The 26,544-nt window shown below is 36.9% G+C and overlaps 2 protein-coding genes across 2 annotated transcripts in view; one reads left to right on the top strand and one right to left on the bottom strand.

Annotated features, from left to right (window-relative positions):
• LOC100373808 (glutamate receptor ionotropic, NMDA 3A-like) overlaps window positions 1-7,685 on the top strand; it is a 93,479-nt gene extending 85,794 nt beyond the window's left edge. Inside the window, exons 6-8 of the mRNA XM_002734059.3 lie at window positions 13-177; window positions 1,052-1,146; window positions 6,740-7,685. Coding sequence (XP_002734105.3) covers window positions 13-177; window positions 1,052-1,146; window positions 6,740-7,373 — 894 coding nt within the window. The 3' untranslated portion in view covers window positions 7,374-7,685. The remainder of the gene's footprint in view (window positions 1-12; window positions 178-1,051; window positions 1,147-6,739) is intronic.
• A 6,409-nt stretch (window positions 7,686-14,094) lies between these two features.
• LOC102809754 (general transcription factor 3C polypeptide 3-like) overlaps window positions 14,095-26,544 on the bottom strand; it is a 36,578-nt gene continuing 24,128 nt past the window's right edge. The window contains exons 13-21 of the mRNA XM_085503461.1: window positions 26,190-26,372; window positions 25,215-25,289; window positions 24,893-25,059; window positions 22,380-22,466; window positions 21,719-21,817; window positions 20,996-21,071; window positions 16,334-16,458; window positions 15,773-15,860; window positions 14,095-14,691 (exon numbers count right to left, since the gene is read on the bottom strand). Coding sequence (XP_085359587.1) covers window positions 14,513-14,691; window positions 15,773-15,860; window positions 16,334-16,458; window positions 20,996-21,071; window positions 21,719-21,817; window positions 22,380-22,466; window positions 24,893-25,059; window positions 25,215-25,289; window positions 26,190-26,372 — 1,079 coding nt within the window. The 3' untranslated portion in view covers window positions 14,095-14,512. The remainder of the gene's footprint in view (window positions 14,692-15,772; window positions 15,861-16,333; window positions 16,459-20,995; window positions 21,072-21,718; window positions 21,818-22,379; window positions 22,467-24,892; window positions 25,060-25,214; window positions 25,290-26,189; window positions 26,373-26,544) is intronic.

The raw sequence follows: 26,544 nt of genomic DNA on the forward strand, positions 1-26,544 counted from the left end.
TTTTCTTTCCAGGAAAGCACACTGGATCTCAGTCATTTTATAGGCGTATTTATTCTACTCTGTACGGGTGTAGTGATAGCTTCTTTAACTCTGATCTTGGAGTGGTTTGTAGAAAGAATTTTACTTCCTAAGTGGCGAAAGGACGCAAAGAAGTTAAATTGGCTGCCCTTCACTCAGGTAATATTAATGGAGCTTTTGAATAACAATGGTATCTGTCACCTTGGCAACATGTGTACGTCACACATGTGCGCTATGAATGTGTTCAGCCAATAACATTGTATGTTTCTAAGAAAATCCGAATGTTGCAAATGGTGGACTTGCAGTCACCAACGAACTGATACACATTACAGGTCAATAACTGTACAGTTTTCCCCTTTTCTGTTTAGCCTCGTACCATGAATGCAATATCTACGGCAGCACTTCAAATGTACATGACAGCCATATTCGTTTCTGAACTTGTCATACATTAGTCGAATTCCAACATGTGTGATGTACGGGAATGTGTTCGAAGTTGACGCACAGAAGCACGTTAAAATAAACCTTCAGTACAGATAATTTAATGAGTTCCGAGTTAAAAACATTAGGTGGTCTACACGCCAAATATAGGAAGTCTTTATTTATCCAAATATTGGAAGGTGCACCCTTTGATCAGCAAATACCAGAATGCCATGGTATTTCAAGATTTTATGATTATTTTTGAACATATTTATTTGAGCTCTTTCCAATTACGTTTACACATGCGAAGACTTGAGCAATAATTGTGTTTCATACCTATATTATCTAATCACTAATTAGTTTGAAATCATTATAAAATGTATATTCTTTTCATATCACGCTCAAATAGGGGAAACAAATGTCAAAAATAAACTTGCTAAAATAAAATGTGTGTGTGGGCAATAACCAAGATTTTGGATTAAAGACTGATGGACACCAAGTTGTTTTCTACAGACTAAAACTTATTTTTGATGTCTGAAACACGAATACATTTTAGGCTTGGTCTTATTATGTTACGATTATTGTTTATTCAATATCATTTTTATTGTTTTCACAGAGATTACACCGCGCAGTACATACACCAAGTGTCTTACATAATAATACGTACACCGCTAGAGGGCAGCAGATACCACTGAGGAACATTGGATCAAGGTATATTAATGTCATTATTCATACAGTATGATGTAAACAAACCAGATCAAAATCACTACGGTGTGATTTGTTTCCTTTCCGTGATAAGCACTATAAAGATATCACAAGAAATGTCCTGCATTTCGGTCTGACAACTAAAGAACACGACAAACAATACTTAATATTGTTTGTTTGTTTTTTACAAAAAAATCCGTCGCTCATACAATCTGATGTACATTATCAAAATTGATGCAAGTTACAGCATAAACTATGAATGACCAGAATTTATATCTAGAACAATTGCCTCGAGCCTCGCCCATAATTCGGGTAGATACAAAACTGAAGTAGTGACTGAAGGAACTAATAAGTTGGCGAAGGCGATTCAACCTTGGCATAGTTAGTAAACTAAGAGATGCTGAATTGTTCGAGTTACGAACATCAAGTTACAAACATCGAGTAACCAAAACAGAGTTACAGAAAAGACCATGCCCACTTTTGCAAAACCACGCCCGAAATGTAACTCGAGAACATAGATTTTTTGTTTGTTTTATGTTCAAATTTAGTAACTCGAATTTTCATTATCAGTTAACCGAACTTTGAATAACGGTAAATGTAAAAGATTAAACGAAACAAAACTTATATGTTGCCTGTAACTCGAAGTTCGGTTAACTGTTAATTAAAGTTCGAGTTACTAAATCTGGACGTTCAACAAAAACAAAAAAAATAGTTTGCCCGTAACTCGAAGTTCTGTTAACTATTAATTGAACATCGAATTACAATTGAGCGTTGTGTCATGAAGTTGTTTACGCGTATCTGTTGGTCGACTTAATTAGCTGATTATTAGCGAATTGCTGTGTTATATCTGTCATCGTTTAGGCCTATTTGAAGTTTTGGACGGAACTTGGCTCAGTGATTTGGAACTAATTACCAGATAACCGTCGCCATTCTGACAGTTGGTATCCGTAGTTATTAATGTAGTGAACGACTAATCAAAAGATATGACGTGTTCAGTGCTTAGTGTGATTGGCTTTATAAATAATAATAATAATAATAATAATAACTTTATTTAATTAAGCGCAACAATTCCAACATATGAAGATCAAAGGCGCTGATACAATAAACAATCAGTCAAATATTAAAAGCACATTTAAATAAGTGCGTTTTCAGTCTGGATTTAAAAATGTCTACTGAAGGACTAGAACGAACAGACAGAGGTAATTCATTAAAAAGTTTAGGACCTAAATTTTCAAAAGCACGGTCTTTGTATAACACCTTGGACTTTTTACTACACACCTGACGAGTTTTAATAAGAAACTTTGATTCAGATCTTAAACTACGACTAGGTACATAAAATTCGATTAATTCACATAGATAATTTGGGGCAAAACCATACAAAGATTTATACACTAGTAAAAGTAATTTGAAATTGATTCTTTGTACAACTGGTAACCAATGAAGTTTAATAAAAATGTCTGTAATGTGGTCATATTTTCGAGCACGAGTGACAAGGCGGGCTGCTGCATTTTGTACACGAATAAGAGGTTTTATCTTAGTTACAGGGAGACCAGACAATAATGAATTACAGCTGTCTAAGCGAGAAGATATGAATGCATGTACCAACTTTTCAGTATCAGATTGGGATAATGATTTACGAATACGATTAATATTTCTTAGATGGGAATATCCAGATCTACAAATAGTAGAAATGTGTGTTTCCATAGATAGCTGCGAATCAAACAAGACACCTAAGTTTCTAGCACTTGACGAAGCACTAACCAATTCTTCACCAATTGCGATACTAGACAAAGGACACGAGTCTTGTGAGAATCTCCGAGACGACATGCACACAAATTCAGTTTTCGACACATTCAAAAGTAGGAAATTACAAGACATCCAATCGCTAACGTCTTGAATACATGTCTGAAGTATCACCCGGGCGCGAATTTGATCATCTTCAGAAACCGATAAATAAATCTGTGTGTCATCGGCGTAAAAATGATATTTTACGCCGTGACGTCGCAATAACTCGCCCAATGGACGCATGTACATTGAGAACAATAATGGCCCTAAGACGGAGCCCTGTGGAACACCGGTTTCTAATATAGACGTCATATCAGAAAATACATTTCCAATTTTCACTTTTTGAATGCGGTTACTCAAATACGACTCAAACCATTTGATGATGAGACCATTTAAACCAAAATTTGATCTCAACCTATCGATGAGAATCCTGTGATTCACAGTATCAAAAGCGGCTGAAAGATCCAAAAGTACGAGAGCAACTGAATTCTTAGAATTATCAATACTGCATAGTACATCGTTAGCGACCCGCAAAAGAGCCGTTTCAGTGCTATGTGCGGTCCGATACGCTGATTGAAACTCTTCATACAACGAATAATTCTCTAAATGTTGTTTCACTCTGGATGCAACGACACGTTCAAGGACTTTAGATATAAAAGACAAATTAGAAATCGGTCGATAATTTTTCAGCATGTTTGAATCCAACGATGCTTTCTTGAGCAGAGGTTTAATCAGCGCACATTTCAATTTCTCAGGAACACTTCCAGTGCGAAGTGATTCATTTATGATATCTGTTATAGGTGAAAGCAGGATAGAAAGGATCTTTTCATCTTTTAATATATTAGTGGGTAAACAGTCCAAATCGCACGAAACCGACGACGATTTTTTTATAATTTTAATTATTTCATCCTCCGTGGCTGGTTCAAAACATTTCAATTCATCACCAGAGAACTTGTGCAGTTCGTTAAAACGGTTTCCATTCAATAAATTTAGATTTAGTCCTTGATTGATTTTCTTAATCTTATCCACGAAAAACATGCTAAAACGATTCGCTAAATTGAGGTACGTGATTGAAGGTTACGCCCTAGAGTCTTTTTTTCTGCTTTGTAATTGGTTAGAGTTTTGAAAATGAATAAAGAGAGTTTGAGTCGGTCTTGGCAAGTACTCTACGACAGACGCAGTCGAGGGGAGTCCTGGAGAGCCTTGGGGCGAGTGTTGACGCAGTCTAAAAGAGTCTTGGGTCAGCCTTGCGATAGTCTTGGGGAATTTTTCCCCAGGGCGCGGTTGTCTTATAGAGTGCTCGATTGACCGACTAAGACGAGAGCTGAAACGTATTTCGTTGTGTGTGTCTTATTTGACTGTAAAGTAAAGTGACTTTCCCGATCACGTACCTCAAGGGGACGAGATATAGAGACGAGACGAGTTTCCCCCCTGACAAGTGTGGAGAACCCAGAGAGAGAAGAATTTCCCCCTGATACGTGGTGTGAGAACCCTGGGCATTGCGTCTTACGCACATTGACATCCTGTGAACAAAGTGAAATGGCGAAGGTGTGTCTTTCTTGCGAACCGAACTAACTGGCTCGATGGCAGAGACTAAACCGCGCTTGACGACTAACACCGTTAATAGTATGGCACCGATGAACAATGCTGAAGAGATGAAGATTTCAGAACCCCTTACGAAGGACGAGTATCGCATAGGACTGAATAATTAAGAATTGAGCGACATTAAAGACAAGAAGAAGATGAAAGAACGACCCCGGACTAACGCGATGACAAGAGGAGACGCTTATAGACTTTGATTAGAACTTTAGCTATCTGTGTATTGCTTAGAGAACCGCTGGTTGGACACTGTAACTGACACTGTGTAACTCAGGATGTTGAACTCTTTTCCACAACCCTAAACCTATTGCTCTGTAATGTAATGTATTGCTTGTTTTTCCTACCGTTCTTTTTACCGTTTTTTTTTTTGTGGTGTCGAATTGTATGTGTGTAAGCGCCCAGATTTGTGTTTTGAACTGATATTTGGTGACGTTCGAGGTCCTTTATAACGATTTAAGCGCGCCTCAGTGGACAATTATTTGCAACACAGTGTTTTGAGTTTTGTGAAGTTTTATGGTGTTTTAATGAGTTTATGAGTACGGATTATGATGGGAGGAATGATGCCCCCACGTGTTTTTTTTAAGAGTTTTGAGATTTGTCGAGTACAGAGATATCGACGTTTTAAGAGTTGTTGTTGTTTATGTGTTGTTTCCGGAATACTTTTGACGCTTTTTGAGTTGAGAGCACTTTGTAACGTTTTTTTTTATATCTTTTTGGGATGGGAGTTTGATGCGCTTATATACGTATTGTTTGATAACGCAAGCTTTTGTTCATGATTGACAGGATTATATGTAACTTAGTAGTGTCTATCGTTTTAGCCTTTCCCGTCTTTTTTGTCAGAGGAGTAATGTGATATGATAGCTTTGTCTTTGCATTCTGTTTCCACGCCGTATGACTTTTGGTTAGATTAACGACTTTTGAGTTCAGTTGAAGTTTATAAGCGTATATGACAGGAGTTTGATTAATAGCTTTTTATTCATTGTTTATTAGTTACTGCTTTGCAATGCTTTAACCGAGAGACGCATCCCTGGTAATCACGTGATCATGCTGTCGACTGCAGCGATTGGCTGGTCGCTTGGTTACACCGCCACGCCTTAGTTTTTTTTGACCTTTTGATGTAGAGTTTGTAACCTTAGTAACGGAGACAGTGCAGCGAAGGGTTACCTCAGCGAACTGTTTGAGAAAAGTGAGTCGTTTGGTAGCCTTTCCCTTGTTTTTGATTTATAACCGTTGATATTTGAGACTTTATAACCATTGTATTTAGACATTATAATCATTGTACTTAATTAGTGTGTTTTACTCTTTTGATTCATACCGTTTTCTTAGTATTGTATTTAACTTGTATGACGAAGAGTAGAGGACGGTATCTTTGATTTATGAACGTGTTATGCCAGAAGGCACAATCTCAGTTTGGGTGAAGGGATGTGTCATGAAGTTGTTTACGCGTATCTGTTGGTCGACTTAATTAGCTGATTATTAGCGAATTGGTGTGTTATGTCTGTCATCGTTTAGGCCTATTTGAAGTTTTGGACGGAACTTGGCTCAGTGATTTGGAACTAATTACCAGATAACAGTTGGTATCCGTAGTTATTAATGTAGTGAACGACTAATCAAAAGATATGACGTGTTCAGTGCTTAGTGTGATGGCTTTATGATTGAAGGTTACGCCCTAGAGTCTTTTTTGTGCTTTGTAAATGGTTAGAGTTTTGAAAATGAATAAAGAGAGTTTGAGTCGGTCTTGGCAAGTACTCTACGACAGATGCAGTCGAGGGGAGTCCTGGAGAGCCTTGGGGAGAGTGTTGACGCAGTCTAAAAGAGTCTTGGGTCAGCCTTGCGATAGTCTTGGGGAATTTTTCCCCAGGGCGCTGTGTCTTATAGAGTGCTCGATTGACCAACTAAGACGAGAGCTGAAACGTATTTCGTTGTGTGTGTCTTATTTGACTGTAAAGTAAAGTGACTTTCCCGATCACTTTCCATCAAGGGGACGAGATATAGAGACGAGACGAGTTTCCCCCCTGACAAGTGTGGAGAACCCAGAGAGAGAAGAATTTCCCCCTGATAGTTGTTTCGAAAAAGCGAGCGTGGTTTCTGTAATATGGGCCCGGTCATTTTTGTAAATCGATGTTTTCGTAACCCGATGTTCGTAACTTAATGTCCGTAACTCGAACAATCCAGCATCTCGTAAACTAATATACATATATTATGTCATCTGCAGGTTATGCGAGCACAGGAACAGAAGAGATAGTGGGGAGGTCTCCTACGATATATCAAAATATCTAACAATGCGGTATGAGACAGCGCCTCTGTTAAATAACAAGTCTTTTCCTGTAGTAAAACGGAAAGCGAAATTACCACTTAAACAAGTTAATATAGCTGTACAGACAGACATAGATGAAAAAGTGAACAGTCAACTGATGGAAGTGGACGCTAACATATCCAAGAGAATTCAGCAGTTTGAGAACGACTTGAGACACATGCGAGAGGCGTTGGCCAGGGCGCTAAAAGAAAAAGAACATTTGTTAAGAAGGTTGTCTAAGTTCGAAAATATAAATAAAAATGGGAATTCAAATTCCGCAGACAATTCGTTGCATGGCATGGCGCTGCAATGGAACGCACGAGATTCAAAACACGACGACGTCAAATTGGACTGCACTTCAAAAGCTGACAACCCGCTGTTGGATTTTACTTCATTCAACAGTATTCCCAAAGTGCGGTATAAGAACGTATTGAATGAAGGCAACGACAATGACCTCGTACAACCCGTTAATTTTAAACCGAACTCGAAAGTATTTAAACCCAGGCCGAGTTTGAAAGACACACTATACCCACCACCGGATTCCCCACGATGATTCGCGCTACCAGTGATGGCACACTGTTGTGCATTTAAAGCTTCAACCATCCGACCATCACCAAAATAGTGCGAAATCGCGTGTTCGTACCTCAGAGTGTGTACATTCGGTACTTCGTCGTCTTCCAAATTTACAACTGTGAGTTTCAAATTAAGCTTTGTTAAAAAGACCGAGATGTTGCCGCTAATTAATATTTGCAGCATTTGAGCACAATTTCGCCATAGTTTGAACAACCATGTTTGAATGTGGACCTATCGAGCTCTGTCATTCCATGTAGTGAGTTTTGTTTTTTCCTATGATTTATCAATTTGCATTGGGTTGTTGAAAAATATGTAGTAAACATCGTGGCTGCATTAACAACCTACTCAGTTTATACCATTTGCAAAAAGGGTCGTCATGTTACACACAGAAGTGATATACGTACCTGTGATGTCACAAGATGTGATTGCTTCTGTTTTTACCATGTACAAAATCCGATGTGGTGCCAAAACATCACAGCGTTTTGGAAAAAACGAATCGCATTTCGATTTGATGCAATGACCCAATTGAAGACACCGCAAGTTAGGAACACTTTTTTTTAATTGAAGAAATTCGTGCTTAAAGGCCGTCACCTGATCATTCCATTTTCTGTTCTTGTATAACGTGTATTGTGTAACTGTTCAATTTTATTTTGCAATTTAACTACAGTTATCACACATTTGAATTGCGATGCAGCAGAGCTGTAAAACAAACCAGCAAGGAATATTTACCAGTACTATGAACAGAGAACAGGGTTTTAACCATTACCGATTCTTTCAAATAGAACACGACTTATTTAAAAACAAATATTTTAATTTTTTTCTAGGTTACTGTCTTAACCATAGATTTTATTTTCTACCACAAATTGATCTGGTAGTCATTTCAAAGAGAGAAATATGTTTGTTCCCATTGAGTACAGCTTTTGGTGTATATTATACCACGATACCGTATTAGAATCAACATGATACTTAACTGTAGATGTATAAGATACTAAAAACGACTAACTCAGCTGTGCAAAACCCCTCATGCCAGGAATTGATTATTTGTTGTGTTCTGGTTTACGTCGTATCCTGTTTGATTACATCAGTAACATTTAGGCTCGTTCACACACACGCCACCCCAAACCATAATGATGCTTTCTCCAATTGACGTCATTTTGACATTACACATTGTCATTACATGGCGCGATATTTAGGAAAGGTGCAACATGTTGTATTTAACATTAAGCCTTTACCTGTCAACCATTGATATGAAAAATATACTGTCGGCTATACTACAACACTACATTACGAACAAAATTTAAAACTGTATGTTAGGTGTCAATTGTTTAATTCAATTATTTACCTAAACATGCCATGTTGGGGAAAATTCATACTCAAGAAATCCCGGCCAATACGTTCTGAAGATTTATATGGTAATAAACTTTGTCTAAATTTATACCTCAAATGGAAAATTCTATTTTGAGCATTCCCTAAAAGAATTATTAAATATTGAGATCCAGATTTTGAAATAGGAAATTCAAATAAGTACCATTCATACTTCTATCATTGTTCCACCACGGTTCGTCACACAGACATTTAAAATATACCATACATACATACATATATAATCAAAAAATATACGACGATATTTACGTCAACGCGATTATGCAAAAATTGTATTTTCAATACACGTAATCGTTTGCTATCTTCTTAAGTTGATTTTTCTTGAGGGTTTTTGTTTATGACATTTTCCAGATAAATATTTATGCAGAATTTCGTGTATGTGTACTTTACAGGCATAAGAAAGATGAACAGAAATGCAGCGCGGCTTTGTAACACAGAGATTGCACGTTTCAATTGTTACAAATTCTTGGCCTTTCGAGTTTGACATATTTTGCAGTGCACACTATTAATATTTAACACCTGGTTCAAACAGTGACGTTACTGGCAGTGCTCATGCGAGTTATAATTCTGGCACAAGTGTAAAGAGACTGTATCATGATAGAGCATGTGTGGACAAAATGCCAGTCATTGGTTTGGAAGATCGTGATACTGTCTTTAGTTGCAGGTACACAGTACAGTGATAACAAACAGCGGGTTAGAAATACAGACAGCAATATTTAGTTGAAACATTTGCTGGCGAATGATCTAATATATACAAAGTTGCCAATGGGGCGGAAATTGTTGAGCAGCTTCCTTCTTTCACTCAATTTTACCACTTCTGCTTGATAGAAAAAATGGACTAAGGTCATTTAAATGTTGCAGCTATGTCAGTTTTCTCAAAAATCATTTTTTTGAACAAATATATAGTATCAATTATACGAGAGTGTTTTTTTGACTAACATATCTTGCATTGGACGATTTAATTTCCGTCGATAGGTAAAATGAGCGTTATTGACCACTTGTTTACACATTGTACAATTAAAATCGTACTGAGCATTAGCACAGCACTTGCTTTGTTAAATATGTGGTTTCAGAAAAGTGAATATTTATTTAGTTATTTATCTATTGTTTTATTAGATACATTCCACTGTCGAGATACAATAATTTGACCATGTCATTAACATTGACCACATGTATTACGCATGCAGTTATTATGGTTGTGTAATTTTAATATTATGCAGTTGTATGCTTATCAATAGTATACAGATGTGCCAGTGTAGTCATGTTAAGAAGTTCAACGACTATTATGCATATAAACTTGTCCTCCGTATCACCATATATGGCCCTCATTGTAATTTTGTATATATTAGGATATACCTCATTGACTGCGTTATTACACCAGGCTTCAATCAAAAAATAAATCTATAAGTTAAAGCTATGATCATGATTAGATAACATTGTTTGTATCACTATATTAAATAATTCCGGAGATGTGTTGCAAAGGTAATTTTACCCATTCAATTCAATTGACACCCAGGAAAACCAAAGCTAAACAGTCAAACACAAAGATACTAACTTCAATACAATAACAATTTCATTATGCGGTGATATTGGGGACAGGCTGTCCGGTTGGCCGAGGATTCTACTGCAGTTCAACAAATCATGTCTTTTTACAAATGAAGATGTGCATATTAATAACAGGTCACAGTTGTTTACCACAATGACTTTTTGTACACTTTAATAGCTTTATTTTTTTTTAAACCACACACTTTAAGAATAAGTCTTCAAAGCATGGAATATTTGTAACCATGTTGTAGGTTTATAATCTACATTTCAAATGCACAATTGTGCATACAGGAATCTTTTAGAAATCAACTTCTTCAGAAATTTAACCTTACTTCAAGAAAATAGTGATTATTTTTGGAGAAAAATAAAGTTGTTGATTTAAAAAAGTAACTTATGCACGTCATGTATGTTACGTTATCATAATCGATGTTTGATGCATGTACTCAACACAATTTATGAAAAATGCGAGCATACCATGTTCCATTCTATGTCACTCATGCTAATAATGTCGCCACCATTTATTTGGTGTGAGGAAATCATTTTTGTAGCTTCCGTTCAGAATCATTTATCATACATACCTCACCAAAATCCGATGAAAGCACTGGATATACATTTGGGCAAACTGCTCTGAGGTCGAAAATAGGCAATAAGTGACAATAAAATAGCTTACCTGAGGGGCCCAGCACCATTTATCACCATTTTATATCACTGACGGGTTTGGCTAAGGTACGTTTGACTTCACTGTGTTAAAGTTTGGGAGCGGGACTTTTCTACGTTCAGTCATAGTTACCTTGCTAAATTCCGATGTAAATCATTGGATATACATTTGGACAGATTACAAAGCACACCCAGGAGACAGGTGATCAACAGTGGGTCCAGGTTATCAGTGACCATTCAGAAAATGTCCCAAGTAGGAAAAGGAGATACAGTTAAACATAATAAAAAAAGCTAATATCTAAATGAAGACAATAAAAAAGACTTTACGGTTTTGCTGAACTAGTTGTAGTCTCGCCCATGTATTGGAAGATATAGTGGGGCCAAAACATGAAACTAATTAATGTTGTGTTGATTTAAAAACAGACTACTTAGCATTACGGGTGTACATGACTCTGAAGCCGAAGAAATCTCATCACAATAAACATAGGGTAAGACCTGAACAACAATAAAAACAGGATAATGCAACTGTGAAACTCTCAAAAGAAAAAATTGCACTTAAGTTATTTTTTTCCCCACGCCCTTATTTCTTGTGTGGACTAACGACAGATTCGTTGACCAACAACCACCAAAGCCCAGGTGGTACAATAAAGACGTTCGATCCAGTGGCTAAAAGGATTGGCACCACTGACTGTCAGTGAGTTTGCCAGAAGAATATGCGAGTGTTGGAAACAGTCTTAGGTATTTGCTGTATATCCACCAGCTAATCATCATAGGGCATCACCACTAATGGCACGTGTTTTGTAGTAACAACTACAGCTCTTGTCCTTACTACTGACAATCTTCGATAACTAAGAGATAATAAGGGGAGTTGCGTCAAATCCTGAAATCAAAATCTGTAATTTCTCTTCGCTTCCAACCGAGGCTGCAACTATTGCTCCAATCAGGCAGTCTCTAGGTTACTGCCTTGACTAAAAATAGAACAAAATACTATTCATGGGTTTGATTCTAGTTCCACACCAGTGTACACATATACCACTTGTCCAAGGCAAGCCCTGTATCCTTTATTTAGTGGGTGAAACATACCTTCAGTATGAAACAATTGTTTGAAAAAAAATCTGTTACTAGAAGCAAAGTGGGCTACACACCATCACAGAAATGTCTCCATCCATACTTAGAATCAAATGATATTTGGGGTCTGGCTAGTCAATTGTCATTGGAACAGCACCTGACCAATAGAAATAATGGCAGGCATACAGGCCTTGCCAATACTGATGACATACCTCCTGAGCTTGAAGTATCTGACTGAAGCAAATAGGTCATCCTCAACAATATAAACAGAATTGTTATTAGCTGCTTTTAATGTGCCACTCAAAGTTGGACAGCACAATAGCCGCACGCTTGGGTAGTTTACCCAAATGTATATTCAATGCTTACATTGAATTTCTACGGAATGTAGAAAAATAGTACTACAGATGATAGTCATGATGGTTTTGAAACCGGGGGCATGCAGAATAAGATTCTGATAACTGTACAATTACAGTAATTTGTTCACAACTTAATTTACTGCCAACAGTATGGAAATTAATTGTGATGTTTGATGACTAGTAGAATATATTGTCACAACCAAGAATTTTCTTTCTGCTAGTTCTGTCCAAATTGCTACATGCCTACTTACCAAAATGACAGTGATTACAACTCTTCATTACAAATCGATCGACTATGGAAGATGTGATGAAAAGAGGAAATGCAAGTCTAAAGTATCAGTTCCATAGCGCAGTTTTGTCAGTTAGATATTACAGACACCTTTTAACAGATTCCACTTCATTTATTCGTGGTAGGTCAAACCACAAATTAAAACATGTTATCTCATGCAGTGTGCTAGATCGCAGTAAATTATCTCAATATTTAGTTTATAATTCAAAAACTTGATGATTTTTTGACAGTAGATATTACACCAGATGCTAGCACTCTATAAAATGAAAGTGATTACTTCACTATTTAGACTGTTGAATGTACCACTAGCACCCCATAAAACTATATCAGACTAACACATGGGTATTGCGTTTAATTCTCAAAATATGAAAGTACCTCTTCCTTTCAATAATAAAGAGGGTTGTGAATTTGATCGAGACGTGTATAAGTGCCAGCTCTAACTGTACTGGGACACCTCAACTTTGCTGCAAATGTTGTTATACAAAGTTGATCATTTACTTATTTGCTGCAGCTGACGCCTTGATACACAAAGTACACATTTTGTATTAGAATCAGTCATGCAGTCTTGAAATGTGGAAAGTATATTTTGAATAGCAAAATCACATGTGCACCCGACTTGCAATTATTTACTGTTGAATCGTACATGGGATTTAGAAGACATTTTCCACATTTTTCTACATACTATCACCACAGACAAATGCAACCATTTGGACATAGCATTTACAGCTGCCTTTAACTCTACAGCAACAATTACATAGGGTAGGCATTGTGGCCTCTGCCACATACGACAAGTGCACATACTATCGCCACAAAGAGAAAACGCAGTGTTGCTTTCATTACCATGAAAGAATTTCCAACTACTTACACAGTTCTGTAGTTTACAGTCATTTTTATTGTTACAAGTTTTTTTTTGTTTTTCATATTATTTCATGTTATACTTTATACTTATAAGTGTTGAATATAAATATTTGAAAGTTTATTTCTCTTTGCAACATGCACCGACTTTGTTGATGAGCTTTAGTAACCGTGTGCCAAAGATTGAACTAAATAGTTTTTACTAATAGTGTATTTCAAGTGTGCGAGTTCGTAACTGGGTAGGTCGTTCTGTCCATGATTATCCTTGGCTACACTTCTACACATTGTTTATGATGTTGGAGATTTGAATTGCAATTTGTCCAGCTAGTATTTGTAAGTGCACTAAATCTTCTTTTTGGGGGCAGTGCGGCATTCGGGTTGAGAATTGCAAGGTAAAATCTCGTGTTTCATGTTTATAGGTTTGTGTATGTACCTGTAATTTTCATTTCATAAGTGGATAGACGGTCAACTACCTAAACAAACCGATTGATGACATCAGTCTATACTTGGTAGCTCAAATTAAATATAAAAAGAAAGTGACCAGCATATACTTGCACATGTTTTGACAAACGATTTCTGGTGTAATATCAATCTATTTCTATTTCACTGCATCAGAAATGTGACCTTTTGGGACAATATCACTTGGAATAATGTTGCAAAATGGTGTATTCATTCCATTTTACAACACAATACCCGAGATATCATTCCTAGATAAATACCAAAATATTAATATTCTGTCTTCTCGTGCCATATTATGTTTTCATATTACCTCCTTTTGGCGTGAATATGGCAGAACAGGGCTCCAGCATCATTGTGATGACGATATGCCCTACTCCATGCATCTCGTTTTAGTATACTTTCCCACTTATTTACTTGACAAATGTTGGCACCAAAATACTTGAAGGACCAAACATCGCAAGTAGTAATTGAATATAAAAGAAGTTAGAAAGTCTTGTCAGACAAACATCAGACAACACAATGTTGTAATAGCATTTCTCTGGCAAGCTCAAAAGATCCACTGCTCTGGTAAATCAGGGACAAGTTATAAGCACTCTCCTTCCTGAGATCAAAGTAGTCACCATCATCTACGACTTTCGGCAGTGAAAGGGATTTCTTGTAATAGTGAATTGCCAGATGTACAAGTCCTGGTAAAATTGATACAAGAAAATTCAAAGGCGTGGAACTTACACTTTTGTGAGTAATTAATGTTACACTGCTGTATAATTCTCAAGTTCCAAGGATCCAATATCTATGCTATAAATTTACACATGTATTAGACTAAAGGTGCAGTACTCATTTTGAATAACTTCCCACTTGCTTCTGTTTTTCGATCGTTCTTTTTCATCATGCCTTTGAGATGGCTTGTTGAAATAGACTTATTAATTATCTGACAGCACAAACAAACCGCCCTACTGCTCCCTTGCATTTAAAATTCAAACCACTAAAATGTTCTGATCCTTAATTGATTTATAGTACTGTTTCTGCTTTTCAGAGACATTCAATAGACGTATAAAGTTCAGGTCGTTTTTTGATAGAAATCGCTCTGAAATAGCATTAATTAAAACAAAATGGACACTGATGGGTCATTTTGAATACATTTGTATATCTATAACATGATGTACAATGAATATATAAAATTTTAACATAATCAGTAAAAGTATGTCACAGAACCGCATTTATTAAAACAAAATGGCCACCAGTTGACCATTTGAAGCTGAAAAAACAAAATGATGTGCATCAGGGGCCAATAATGTCAATAATATGTACCAAGTTTGAACTAAATCCATCCATAAACAGCTGAGACCTGGTCCGAGAATGCCAGAAATGCTTGATGATTTGTCAGTACAAGAATGGCTGTTATTTGGCCATCTTAAACGTGATCATGAAACAAATTGATGTGCAGATGTATAATATTATGTATGATGTATGTGTGAAGTTGAGTGTAATCGGCCCAGGCATGTCTAAGAGGTAAATCCTCATTTTTGGAGTGCGTCTGATTGGAAACTAAAAATAAACACATTATTTTTCACTAGAATCAGAACAAAAAACTGAGTATCCAAATCATGTAACAAAAGGTCATAAATTAAAGTTGCGACTGTGATCAATACAAAGTGTCATTCCCATTCCCAGATGACACTTATTGTATCTTCAAACTTTACCATTGAAAAAACTCATACGCCAGTGATCAGTGTTTTCTATTACAGTAACATTGGTTTTCAAACTTACCCAACTGGTGAAACGCCCTTCCAAGATTATAGTAGGACTCTTGGCACTCTCCTCTCATGTCTAGGTATCGTTGTAGAAATGCAAAGCCCTGTCAGTAAGCATATATGTTAGAAATAGTGATTAACATCAATATATTGCAATATCTGAATATATGTTTTCTACGTTATAATCAAATACTAATATACAAGCATAAATGGCACATTTTACCGGTACATTTATTTTATGTATTTTAATCCTACCATATTAGGAAATGCGAATTCAAAATATGAAATGATTACGCGCATAAGCATCCTCTAATAATAATAAAAACAAACATGGCTGCCACCATGGTTTGATCGAACTCCACACAAAGAAGTTTGCTGATTCTGTTGTTAGGCATTTCGGCATTCACATGATGTATCCTTGGAAATTAAAGAAAAGATGTATAATAATAAGGTTGGAATATTACATTACAAAGGTACCTCAAAGTATGCACTCAAACAGTACACGTCGATACTCTCGCTGTACTGTCTTTGTCCATACTTTGAGGTATCCTCGTAATAACCTCATATTATTTCGCACCTGAACAATAAGAGAATGACGTTTTACAGCATATTTCTGAGAAGCCATCTGCATAAAAGTTAACCCAATACACATTGCCAACATCGCATTATTTCTGTCAATGCTGAATCCTCGTACATATTCACCTGGATCAAAGACAAAAATAGTACAGACAATTTTACAAAAAAACTGTTTAAATGTTTAACTGATGCATGATACCACAAAACAGCACCCTCAATATCAACTGAACTGATATTACTACTCTGGTAGCATCACTAAGGTGCACTACGAACTGGTACCATAACTATTGTCTCCACATGATAACGCCAATCATTAAAACAAATCAGAAATCTGCAGTGGGCAATCATTCTATGCTGAACTAGCCACTGTTCAGTCATGCTTAAACATAATTTTTATTAGCATCATGGCATCCCAACACTAATCAAGGACCAGATTGCAAAATCAGTTAGCGTAAGCAGTGCTAAGCTTTTCAAAGATATGGAAGCACTGATGTCTTCCCATTTGGATGACTTAGCTACACAAATCACAGCAACTCAGCAAGTTTTCACTCAGAAGCAATGAGCAATACGCTTCAAAAGAAATCATGCGAGGAACAATTGATGAGTTGGCCGAAGCAGAGAAGGAACTTGATAACGTCCATCTGGTCGCTGCTATAAAACGGATTGCTGAAGGTATGTCTATCCTTGCAAAAGTTTGTTCATCTGGCAGATTGTGAAGAATTGGGGTAGAAAGTTGTTGAGTACAAGGTGCATGATTTATCAGAAGTTTCAGATGACAAAAAGCGACTTTGGAAAGTGGTTTTGAGGGTCGTAAGCAAAAGGAGCAAGCATTGAAAAACTATTGTCTTCACATAATCGTTGGCTTTGTGTTAATCATGTGATTTTTATGTATAAAAAAGCAGAATTCTGCAGTGGGCAATCATTCTATGCTGAACTATAGCCACAGTTCAGTCGTGCTAAATATTTTTATTAGCCTAATTTAGTATACTGGATGAAACCCGACATCCATTCTCTCGCATACATGATTAGGCTAGGGGCTAGGTTTCCAGCTGTATTTTACCTCAAAAAGGGGTTTTTATCTCCGTTTTCCTGGGCTTCTGTGTGTCGAGAGAAGGGGGAAATATTTTTGCTAATTCATACTGTGTATTGCGTATTTTTAAGTCAATGTGCAGTCTTCATACAATTTCAACTATTACTATCACAAGAGGGCATTCTCCAATCTAGTACTATCACAGGAGGGCATACTTCAAACTGACACCATCACAGAAGGGAATACTTCAAACTGACACCATCACTAGAGGGCATACTTCAAACAGACACCATCACGAGAGGACATACTTCAAACTGGTACCATCACTAGAGGGCATACTTCAAACTCATACCATCAAGAAGGCATAGTTCAAACTAGTACTATCAGAAGAGGGCATACTTCAAACTGACACCATCACTAAAGAGCATAATTCAAACTAGTAACATCAGGACATACTTCAAACTAGTACTATCAGAAGAGGGCATACTTGAAACTATTACTATCACTAGAGGGCATACTTCAAACTGACACCATCACTAGAGGGCATAATTCAATTTATACTATCACTAGAGGGCATAATTTAAACTCATACCATCAAGAGGGCATAGTTCAAACTAGTACTATCAGAAGAGGGCATACTCCAAACTAGTACTATCACTAGAGAGCATACTTCAAACTGGTACCATCACTAGTGGACATAGTTCGAACCAGTACTATCAGAAGAAGGCATACTTCAAACTGACACCATCACTAGAGAGCATAATACAAACTAGTAACATCAGGACACACTCCAAACTAGTACTATCAGAACTGATACCATCCCTAGAGGACATACTTCAAACTGATACCATCACTAGAGGGCATACTTCAAACTGATACCATCACTAGAGGGAATACTGGAAACTGGTACCATCGCTAGAGGGCATACTTCAAACTACTACCATTACTGGAGGGAATAGTGCAAACTGGTACCATTACTAGAGGGCATACTTCAAACTGGCACCATCACCAGAGGGCATACTTCAAACTGGTACCATCACTAGAGGGCATACTTCAAACTGGCACCATCACCAGAGGGCATACTTCAAACTGGCACCATCACTAGAGGGCATACACTTCAAACTGGTACCATCACTAGAGGGCACACTTCAAACTGGCACCATCACTAGAGGGCATCCTCGGGGGCGGCGCTACGTCACAAGACGTTCCATGTTGCTAAGACGCGCACCACTGTACATGCATTTCTATGGGCTCTGTGCGCGCTGCTGTGGAACGCCGGTCGAGCCGGTGAAATTCGAGAAAACAACACAAACTCAACTTTGAAGTAATCCCGACCAACCAAATTTATATATGTTACACACGTAGGGCTAATCTTGTTACACTGTTCAGAGGAGTCTCAACAGTCATCCCAAAGTACCGTTTTCTGCGAGTTTTGAGCCTTTGTTTTCACCGCCGCGGGTCGCCAGGCGGTGAAAATGCCCGGATGTCCGCGCCCGAGGATACTTCAAACTGGCACCATCACCAGAGGGCATACTTCAAACTGGTACCATCACTAGTGGACATAGTTCGAACCAGTACTATCAGAAGAAGGCATACTTCAAACTGACACCATCACTAAAGAGCATAATTCAAACTAGTAACATCAGGACATACTCCAAACTAGTACTATCAGAAGAGGGCATACTTGAAACTATTACTATCACTAGAGGGCATACTTCAAACTGACACCATCACTAGAGAGCATAATTCAATCTAGTAACATCAGGACATACTCCAAACTAGTACTTTCAGAAGAGGGCATACTTGAAACTATTACTATCACTAGAGGGCATACTTCAAACTGACACCATCACTAAAGAGCATAATTCAAACTAGTAACATCAGGACATACTTCAAACTGATACCATCACGAGAGTGGATACTTCAAACTGGTACCATCACTAGAGGGCATACTTCAAACTGATACCATCACTAGAGGGGATACTGGAAACTGGTACCATCGCTAGAGGGCATACTTCAAACTATTACCATTACTGGAGGGAATACTGCAAACTGGTACCATTACTAGAGGGCATAATTCAAACTTATACCATCACTAGAGGGCATACTTCAAACTGATACCATCACTAGAGGGGATACTTCAAACTGATACCATCACGAAAGGGGATACTGGAAACTGGTACCATCACTAGAGGGCATACTTCAAAATGATACCATCACTAGAGGGCATACTTCAAACTGATACCATCACTAGAGGGCATACTTCAAACTGCTACCATCACTAGAGGGCATACTTCAAACTGCTACCATCACTAGAGGGCATACTTCAAACTGATACCATCACTAGAGGGCATACTTCAAACTGATACCATCACTAGAGGGCATACTTCAAACCGATACCATCACGAGAGGGAATACTTCAAACTGATACCCTCACTAGAGGGGATACTTCAAACTGGTACCATCACTAGAGGGCATATTTCAAACTGGTACCATCGCTAGAGGGCATACTTCAAACTATTACCATTACTGGAGGGAATACTGCAAACTGGTACCATTACTAGAGGGCATACACTGCAAACTGGCACCATCACCAGAGGGCATACTTCAAACTGACACCATCACTAGAGAGCATAATTCAATCTAGTAACATCAGGACATACTCCAAACTAGTACTTTCAGAAGAGGGCATACTTGAAACTATTACTATCACTAGAGGGCATACTTCAAACTGATACCATCACTAGAGGGGATACTTCAAACTGATACCATCATGAGAGGGGATACTTCAAACTGATACCATCACTAGAGGGCATACTTCATACTGATACCATCACCAGAGGGCATACTTCAAACTGGCACTATCACTAGAGGGCATACTTCAAACTGGTACCATCACTAGAGGGCATATTTTAAACTGGTACCATCACTAGAGGGCATACTTCAACTGATACCATCACCAGAGGGCATACTTCAAACTGGCACCATCACTAGAGGGCATACACTTCAAACTGGTACCATCACTGGAGGGCATACTTCAAACTGGTACCATCACTAGAGGGCATACTTCATACTGATACCATCACCAGAGGGCATACTTCAAACTGGCACTATCACTAGAGGGCATACTTCAAACTGGTACCATCACTAGAGAGCATATTTTAAACTGGTACCATCACTAGAGGGCATACTTCAACTGGTACCATCACTAGAGGGCATACTTCAACTGATACCATCACCAGAGGGCATACTTCAAACTGGCACCATCACTAGAGGGCATACACTTCAAACTGGTACCATCACTGGAGGGCATACTTCAAACTGGTACCATCACTAGAGGGCATACTTCATACTGATACCATCACCAGAGGGCATACTTCAAACTGGCACTATCACTAGAGGGCATACTTCAAACTGGTACCAACACTAGAGGGCATATTTTAAACTGGTACCATCACTAGAGGGCATACTTCAACTGATACCATCACTGGAGGGCATATTTTAAACTGGTACCATCACTAGAGGGCATACTTCAACTGATACCATCACTAGACGGCACACTTCAAAATTGTAATGTTACTAGAGGGTATACTACAAACAGGTACTATCATTACATTGTGATGTTATTCTTACCTAGTGCATGTTTCAGGCTTCCTGAGAGGAAAGCATTGTGGCCATTCAAGATACACAATGCAAGATTGTCGGAATGCTAGAAAAAAACTTAAATAACAATTAGATACCCACACATCACGTTTATCTTTACAAATGTTCTACTAGCATATACACAAGGCAGAGAAGATGAAACATTTAACATTCTTGCACTTTTTTCTCATACATCCTGAAAACAGAAAACATTTCAAAGGAAATGAAACTTACACAGTGTTGGCACAGCATGATATTTTTTAAAAACATGCATTGTACATGTATACATTGCATGCATGGAACCAACATTAAACAGTATACAGGATACCAGGGATGTTTTTAAACAAGGGATCAGGGGCACAGCGCCCTCATGCCATGGCCATGCGCCCCTTTAGCCCGGGGGCAGATCCTCTGGCAACCATAAATTCTGATTGACCAAGGGATCACATGTGGCCACAGTCTTCAACTATGACCTGTCTGATAGTAATTTTGGCCCCAAGGAAGCCATAGAATGCTCCATTTTAACTGGTAGGGAGAACCCTATCTCCCCCATTTGATGGCACTGCTGAATTGCAGTGCTCCTTCTTGCATTTTTTTTCTAGAAAAACCCCTGAGGATACTGACTGCGATATTATGATAGAAAACCAAAAAGCTGTGCAGAAGCTTACAACAATTGACATTGGCAGTAAGCATGTTTTGTGTTGTTAACTTTACCTTCAGCATTAACCGAAGACAAAACTTATTATGTCTGGAGTCATGAGTGTGCAGGATAATCTGAGCAAATAGATTCCACAGTTGTGTACTTTCTGGCTTCTACAATAAAAAAATATGAAAAAATTAATTTAAATTGAAAAAAACAAACTCTGCAGTTTACTTTGAGTTAAGATGCTGGTCATTGCATTGTGTTAAACTGATGTCACTGTTTTTATGCAAAATTATTTCGGTGATGTAAAAAACATTTTTCATCTGGTATTATGATTGATTTATGGCAACAGATAATTAATTACAATTACATATAAATTTAACTCACATAATTAATTACAATTACATTACATTGTGTAGGAATGAATTATTTCATCTATGGTAGCAGAGCGATAGTGAATAGTGCCAGTTACATGCACCAAGGTCTCATAATGTTTAATGTATGTTCAAAGTTTGTACAAAATCCTTCAACACACAAGTAAGACCTGGTTCCAGGATGACACTCACCCATCTTGAATTGATGATAGAAAGAAAGTATATTCATATATGATGCATGATGTATGTGTGAAGTTTGAACGTGATCTTGTCTGAGAAAAAAGAATGGATGCATAAATACACAATACATAGAATAAAATCCATCCAAACTAAACGACTAAAAACTTGAAGAACTTACCTCCATAATCATTGGTCGGATGAAATTATACGCCAGCCTATAATTGTGATTGAAATAGTGAGCTAATAAACAAATATAATCTAACTCCTGTAAATGAAGCAAATTAAACAACATGTCAATAATTAGGTTGACCAGAAAAGGTGGAGATGTGCACAAAAATGAGATATTCACAGTCAATAATGACAGGGTCCATAGCATCAAGAGCCAAATGATTTCCAAGACTTTTCCAGACCTTTTCACAAACTTTTTTGCATTTTTCCAAGACATTTTAACCTTTAACTAATTCAATTAATTTAATTCAGGCCAACATCATCACCAAAGCTCATCAAAGTTCTGAGGATATGGTAGTTCCCCGTTAAATTTTTGAAAGTTCTCTTTGTGCTCAGCATATTAAAGCGGAAGGGTTGTCGCGAGCGTGTCCTTGAAACTTGAGTTCCATATACTTGAGTGGCATATACAACAGATTATTTATTTACATCAAAACACGTGTTCCGTGTAGTAGTAATATGGCCAAAAATAAAAACAGCCGTTATTTGGCCATCTTTGATCTGATTATGAAACACACTGATATGATGTATGTGCCAAATACAAATGAAAGTGGTACATAAATTGTGGAAATATAGTAGTAAGGCCAAAAAGTCTGATGGCTGCCAATCGGCCATCCTTGACCAGATTTTGACTAGATGTATAAAGTACATGTATGTGCCAAATTTGAATGAAAACTGACAGAGCACTTCCAAGATACCGCATATAAAAAAACAAGATGCCTGCCAGTCGACCATCTTTGATCCAATTGCGATATAAATCGTCATGGACATGTATCCTAACATGTATAATCTATGTACCAAGTTTGAATGAAAACTGACAAAGCATGTCCAAAAAAAAACATTTTCAAAAAACAAAATGGCTGCCAGTCGGCCATCTTTGATCTAATTGTGAAATAAATCGTCATGGACATGTATCCTAACATATATGATCTATGTACCAAGTTTGAATGAAAACTGACAAAGCATGTCCAAAATACAACATTTTCAAAAAACAAGATGGCTGCCAGTCGGCCATCTTTGATCCAATTGTGAAATAAATCGTCATGGACATGTATCCTAACATATATGATCTATGTACCAAGTTTGAATGAAAACTGACAAAGCATGTCCAAAATACAACATTTTCAAAAAACAAGATGGCTGCCAGTCGGCCATCTTTGATCCAATTGTGAAATAAATAGTCTTGGACATGTATCCTAACATATATAATCTATGTACCAAGTTTGAATGAAAACTGACAAAGCATGTCCAAAATACAACATTTTCAAAAAACAAGATGGCTGCCAGTTGGCCATTTTGAATCGAATCGCTAAACCACTGCATGTGCATATGTCCCACATAAAGTACTAGGCACATGCAAAGAATGAACGGAATCGGTCCAAGGGATTCTGAGATATGACTCCGGACGGACACACGGACGGACACACGGACGGAGACAGAATTATAAGTCCTCGTTTTCGGACTTTGTTCAAACGGGGACTAATAACTATGAAGAAATTTAAAGACTTTTCAAAGATGTTTTTATTTTTCCTGTAATTTAAAGACAACTCAAAGACTTTCCAGACCTCAAAAAATCCAGACTTTCAAAAATTTTTCCCAAATACAAGAAATGCAAGAATTTTTATTTTAATTATACATGTCATGTAATACCATAAAATGAGATGAAAATAAGAGGAATTGTGATATGATCAGAAATTTAAATAGCAAGAGAAAACCTACATTTCTGACAATTGTAGATCAGTGACTGTGTTTTTCCCAGACTTGTTTAGGTCATGTCCTGGCATATTCAAAAACTGTGTAATACATGACTTATGTGCTTTATGAAAAAATTATATATTTTATAATAACAAAATGCTGAGTCAAAATACTAAAACTTTGAATCGTACTTCATTATATATTAATACATGAACTAGATTTTGCAAGATTGTACTGTCCATTATTGCATGATAACAGGGCTCGGACAAAGATGCTGGTAATGCATGCAAACACAAACAAAATTATGAATCAGCAATATTCAAACCAGTACTATTAAATAACATCATAAAACCTAAACGTGTTTTCGCATGCTCTCGTTAATCACAGTCAAATACGCCTATAATCTTCATCGTATATCACACCCTTACTTACTCTAGCTTTATAAATCCTTGATAACATTTTATATGATTACATAACATATACTGTAAAGGGGTTAATTATTCATTGGGTTTTAATTTTCAAATTGCTTATTTCGCTGCCTGGAAAATGCGCTAAATTAAAACCCAGTGAATAAGTAAAATAGAGCATTGAACACATTATCTAAATGATAAAACTGTGAATTTAAAACACACTGAATATCCCTGAAATGCTAAATCAGCAAAATTTAAACCCAGTGAAAATTAATCATTTTACAGTACAATTCCAATACTGTAACATACAATCATTTTTCATAGAACATAAATATACCAATTTCTTTTGACCAATGCCTACCTTTATTTTAGCTGGTTCCTTTGCAAACTGTGTTGAGGCATATCCTGTAGCAGCAAGTTCTTCAAGTAATTTGAATTGCTTTGTTTCTCTTAAAGTCTCACACAGTCTATAATAAAGAGACCACCATTCTTCTTTGGTCACACTACTCATGCTGCCACTTAACACAACTATTCAACAAAAAAATAATCGTAAATTCATGCTTTCATAAAATCTATTTAGTGCAGTGAAATTTTGTGCAAATGTACACAATCATAAGACCCTCGAAATGTGTCAGTGTTAGCATGTGAAATAGGTATGGCAGAATATGCCTTAATGTGCTTACTTTTTCTGTGAAGCCTTGGCGATTTCTGTAAATAGTACCTTCTTTTCTTGTGGCTGATTTTCCCAAAAATCTCCCCTATAATAAAAGAGACCTGACAATTATGAAGTTTATGATGTCACACAAGAATTAATCATGTCAATATTTTTGTATGAGAATTAAAAATTTGTTATTTGATCAAAGGATTTGAGGCTGTCCTGCTACTTTATGTATGAAAGCATGAAAGCAAACAATTATTTTGTAGAGATCCTAAGTCAAAATGTAGTCCCCCAAAATCAAGTTCAGTCAGCTTGTTGATCGCTTGAGAGGTTGATCATCAAGAAAAAATATATTTATAAGCAACTGTAAAGACCTGAGCCATAAACAGAATAATTGCCACTCATGATTTCCTTTGGTTCCGTTCAGTTTATTGACTGTGAATTTCATTTTATCAAATTACAAATTTCATAACTATAGTAGGATATTATTCAAGATGATGCACCAGTAAATTAGCTCACAACTTTTTAGCCTACTCTAGTACTTGTATGTGAATGTCAAATAATTGATGGTTAAATTAAAAATACATTAAATTGGTGATTGTCCATCTTTTTTCCGATTTAGCACATAACCAGGTTCTACTAACTTTTATTAAAAATGGCCGACATCAGCTTTCGGCACCTTTCACAAAATAAAGATTTTCACCAAAATTTAATTCAGACAGGTTATATCCATTTGGCTTAGATTCATAAAGTATTCACACAACAATAAATAAAACTGGAAAAAATATGGTATTCAATTTTGATGAAATAAACTTCAGTGAACATATTCTTGCTTTGCCCATTCTGTACCTGACTTGATACAAGGAATAGGATTAGTCATGATATTTTAGTTCATGGCTTTATAAAATGACAGAATGTCATCTTTCCGTGCACCAAATTAATGTCACAAAATGTTTAATATTTAAATGCCAATATAATTAGCATAATAGAAGTGACTTACGTAAACTTTCCTCAGGTTTGACATCTTTGAAGTAGTATGCCATTAATAGAAGTGCATTTTCTATAAACTCCTCTGTTCTTGATTGTGACTGTAGGATCCGACACTTGTGATGTAGTAACTGGATATCTTGTCCTAGAACAACCTCCTCCTCTTCACCTTCTGTTTCCATGGTTTCACTGATATCTGAAATAACACCAAATGATGAATGTTTTACCACTGAAATTACATTACATGGTATTTTCTACATTTTGTACAGAACCACTGACTCCAGCATGACAGTTATACCATTGCTGTGCATCATAAATTGAACATTGCTATTAATAAAGTTGTTGTCAAACAATATTATGAGAGACAG

Source organism: Saccoglossus kowalevskii, chromosome 9 (assembly GCF_978046115.1).
Source record: "Saccoglossus kowalevskii chromosome 9, keSacKowa6.1, whole genome shotgun sequence".
Classification (NCBI taxonomy): Eukaryota; Metazoa; Hemichordata; class Enteropneusta; family Harrimaniidae; genus Saccoglossus; species Saccoglossus kowalevskii.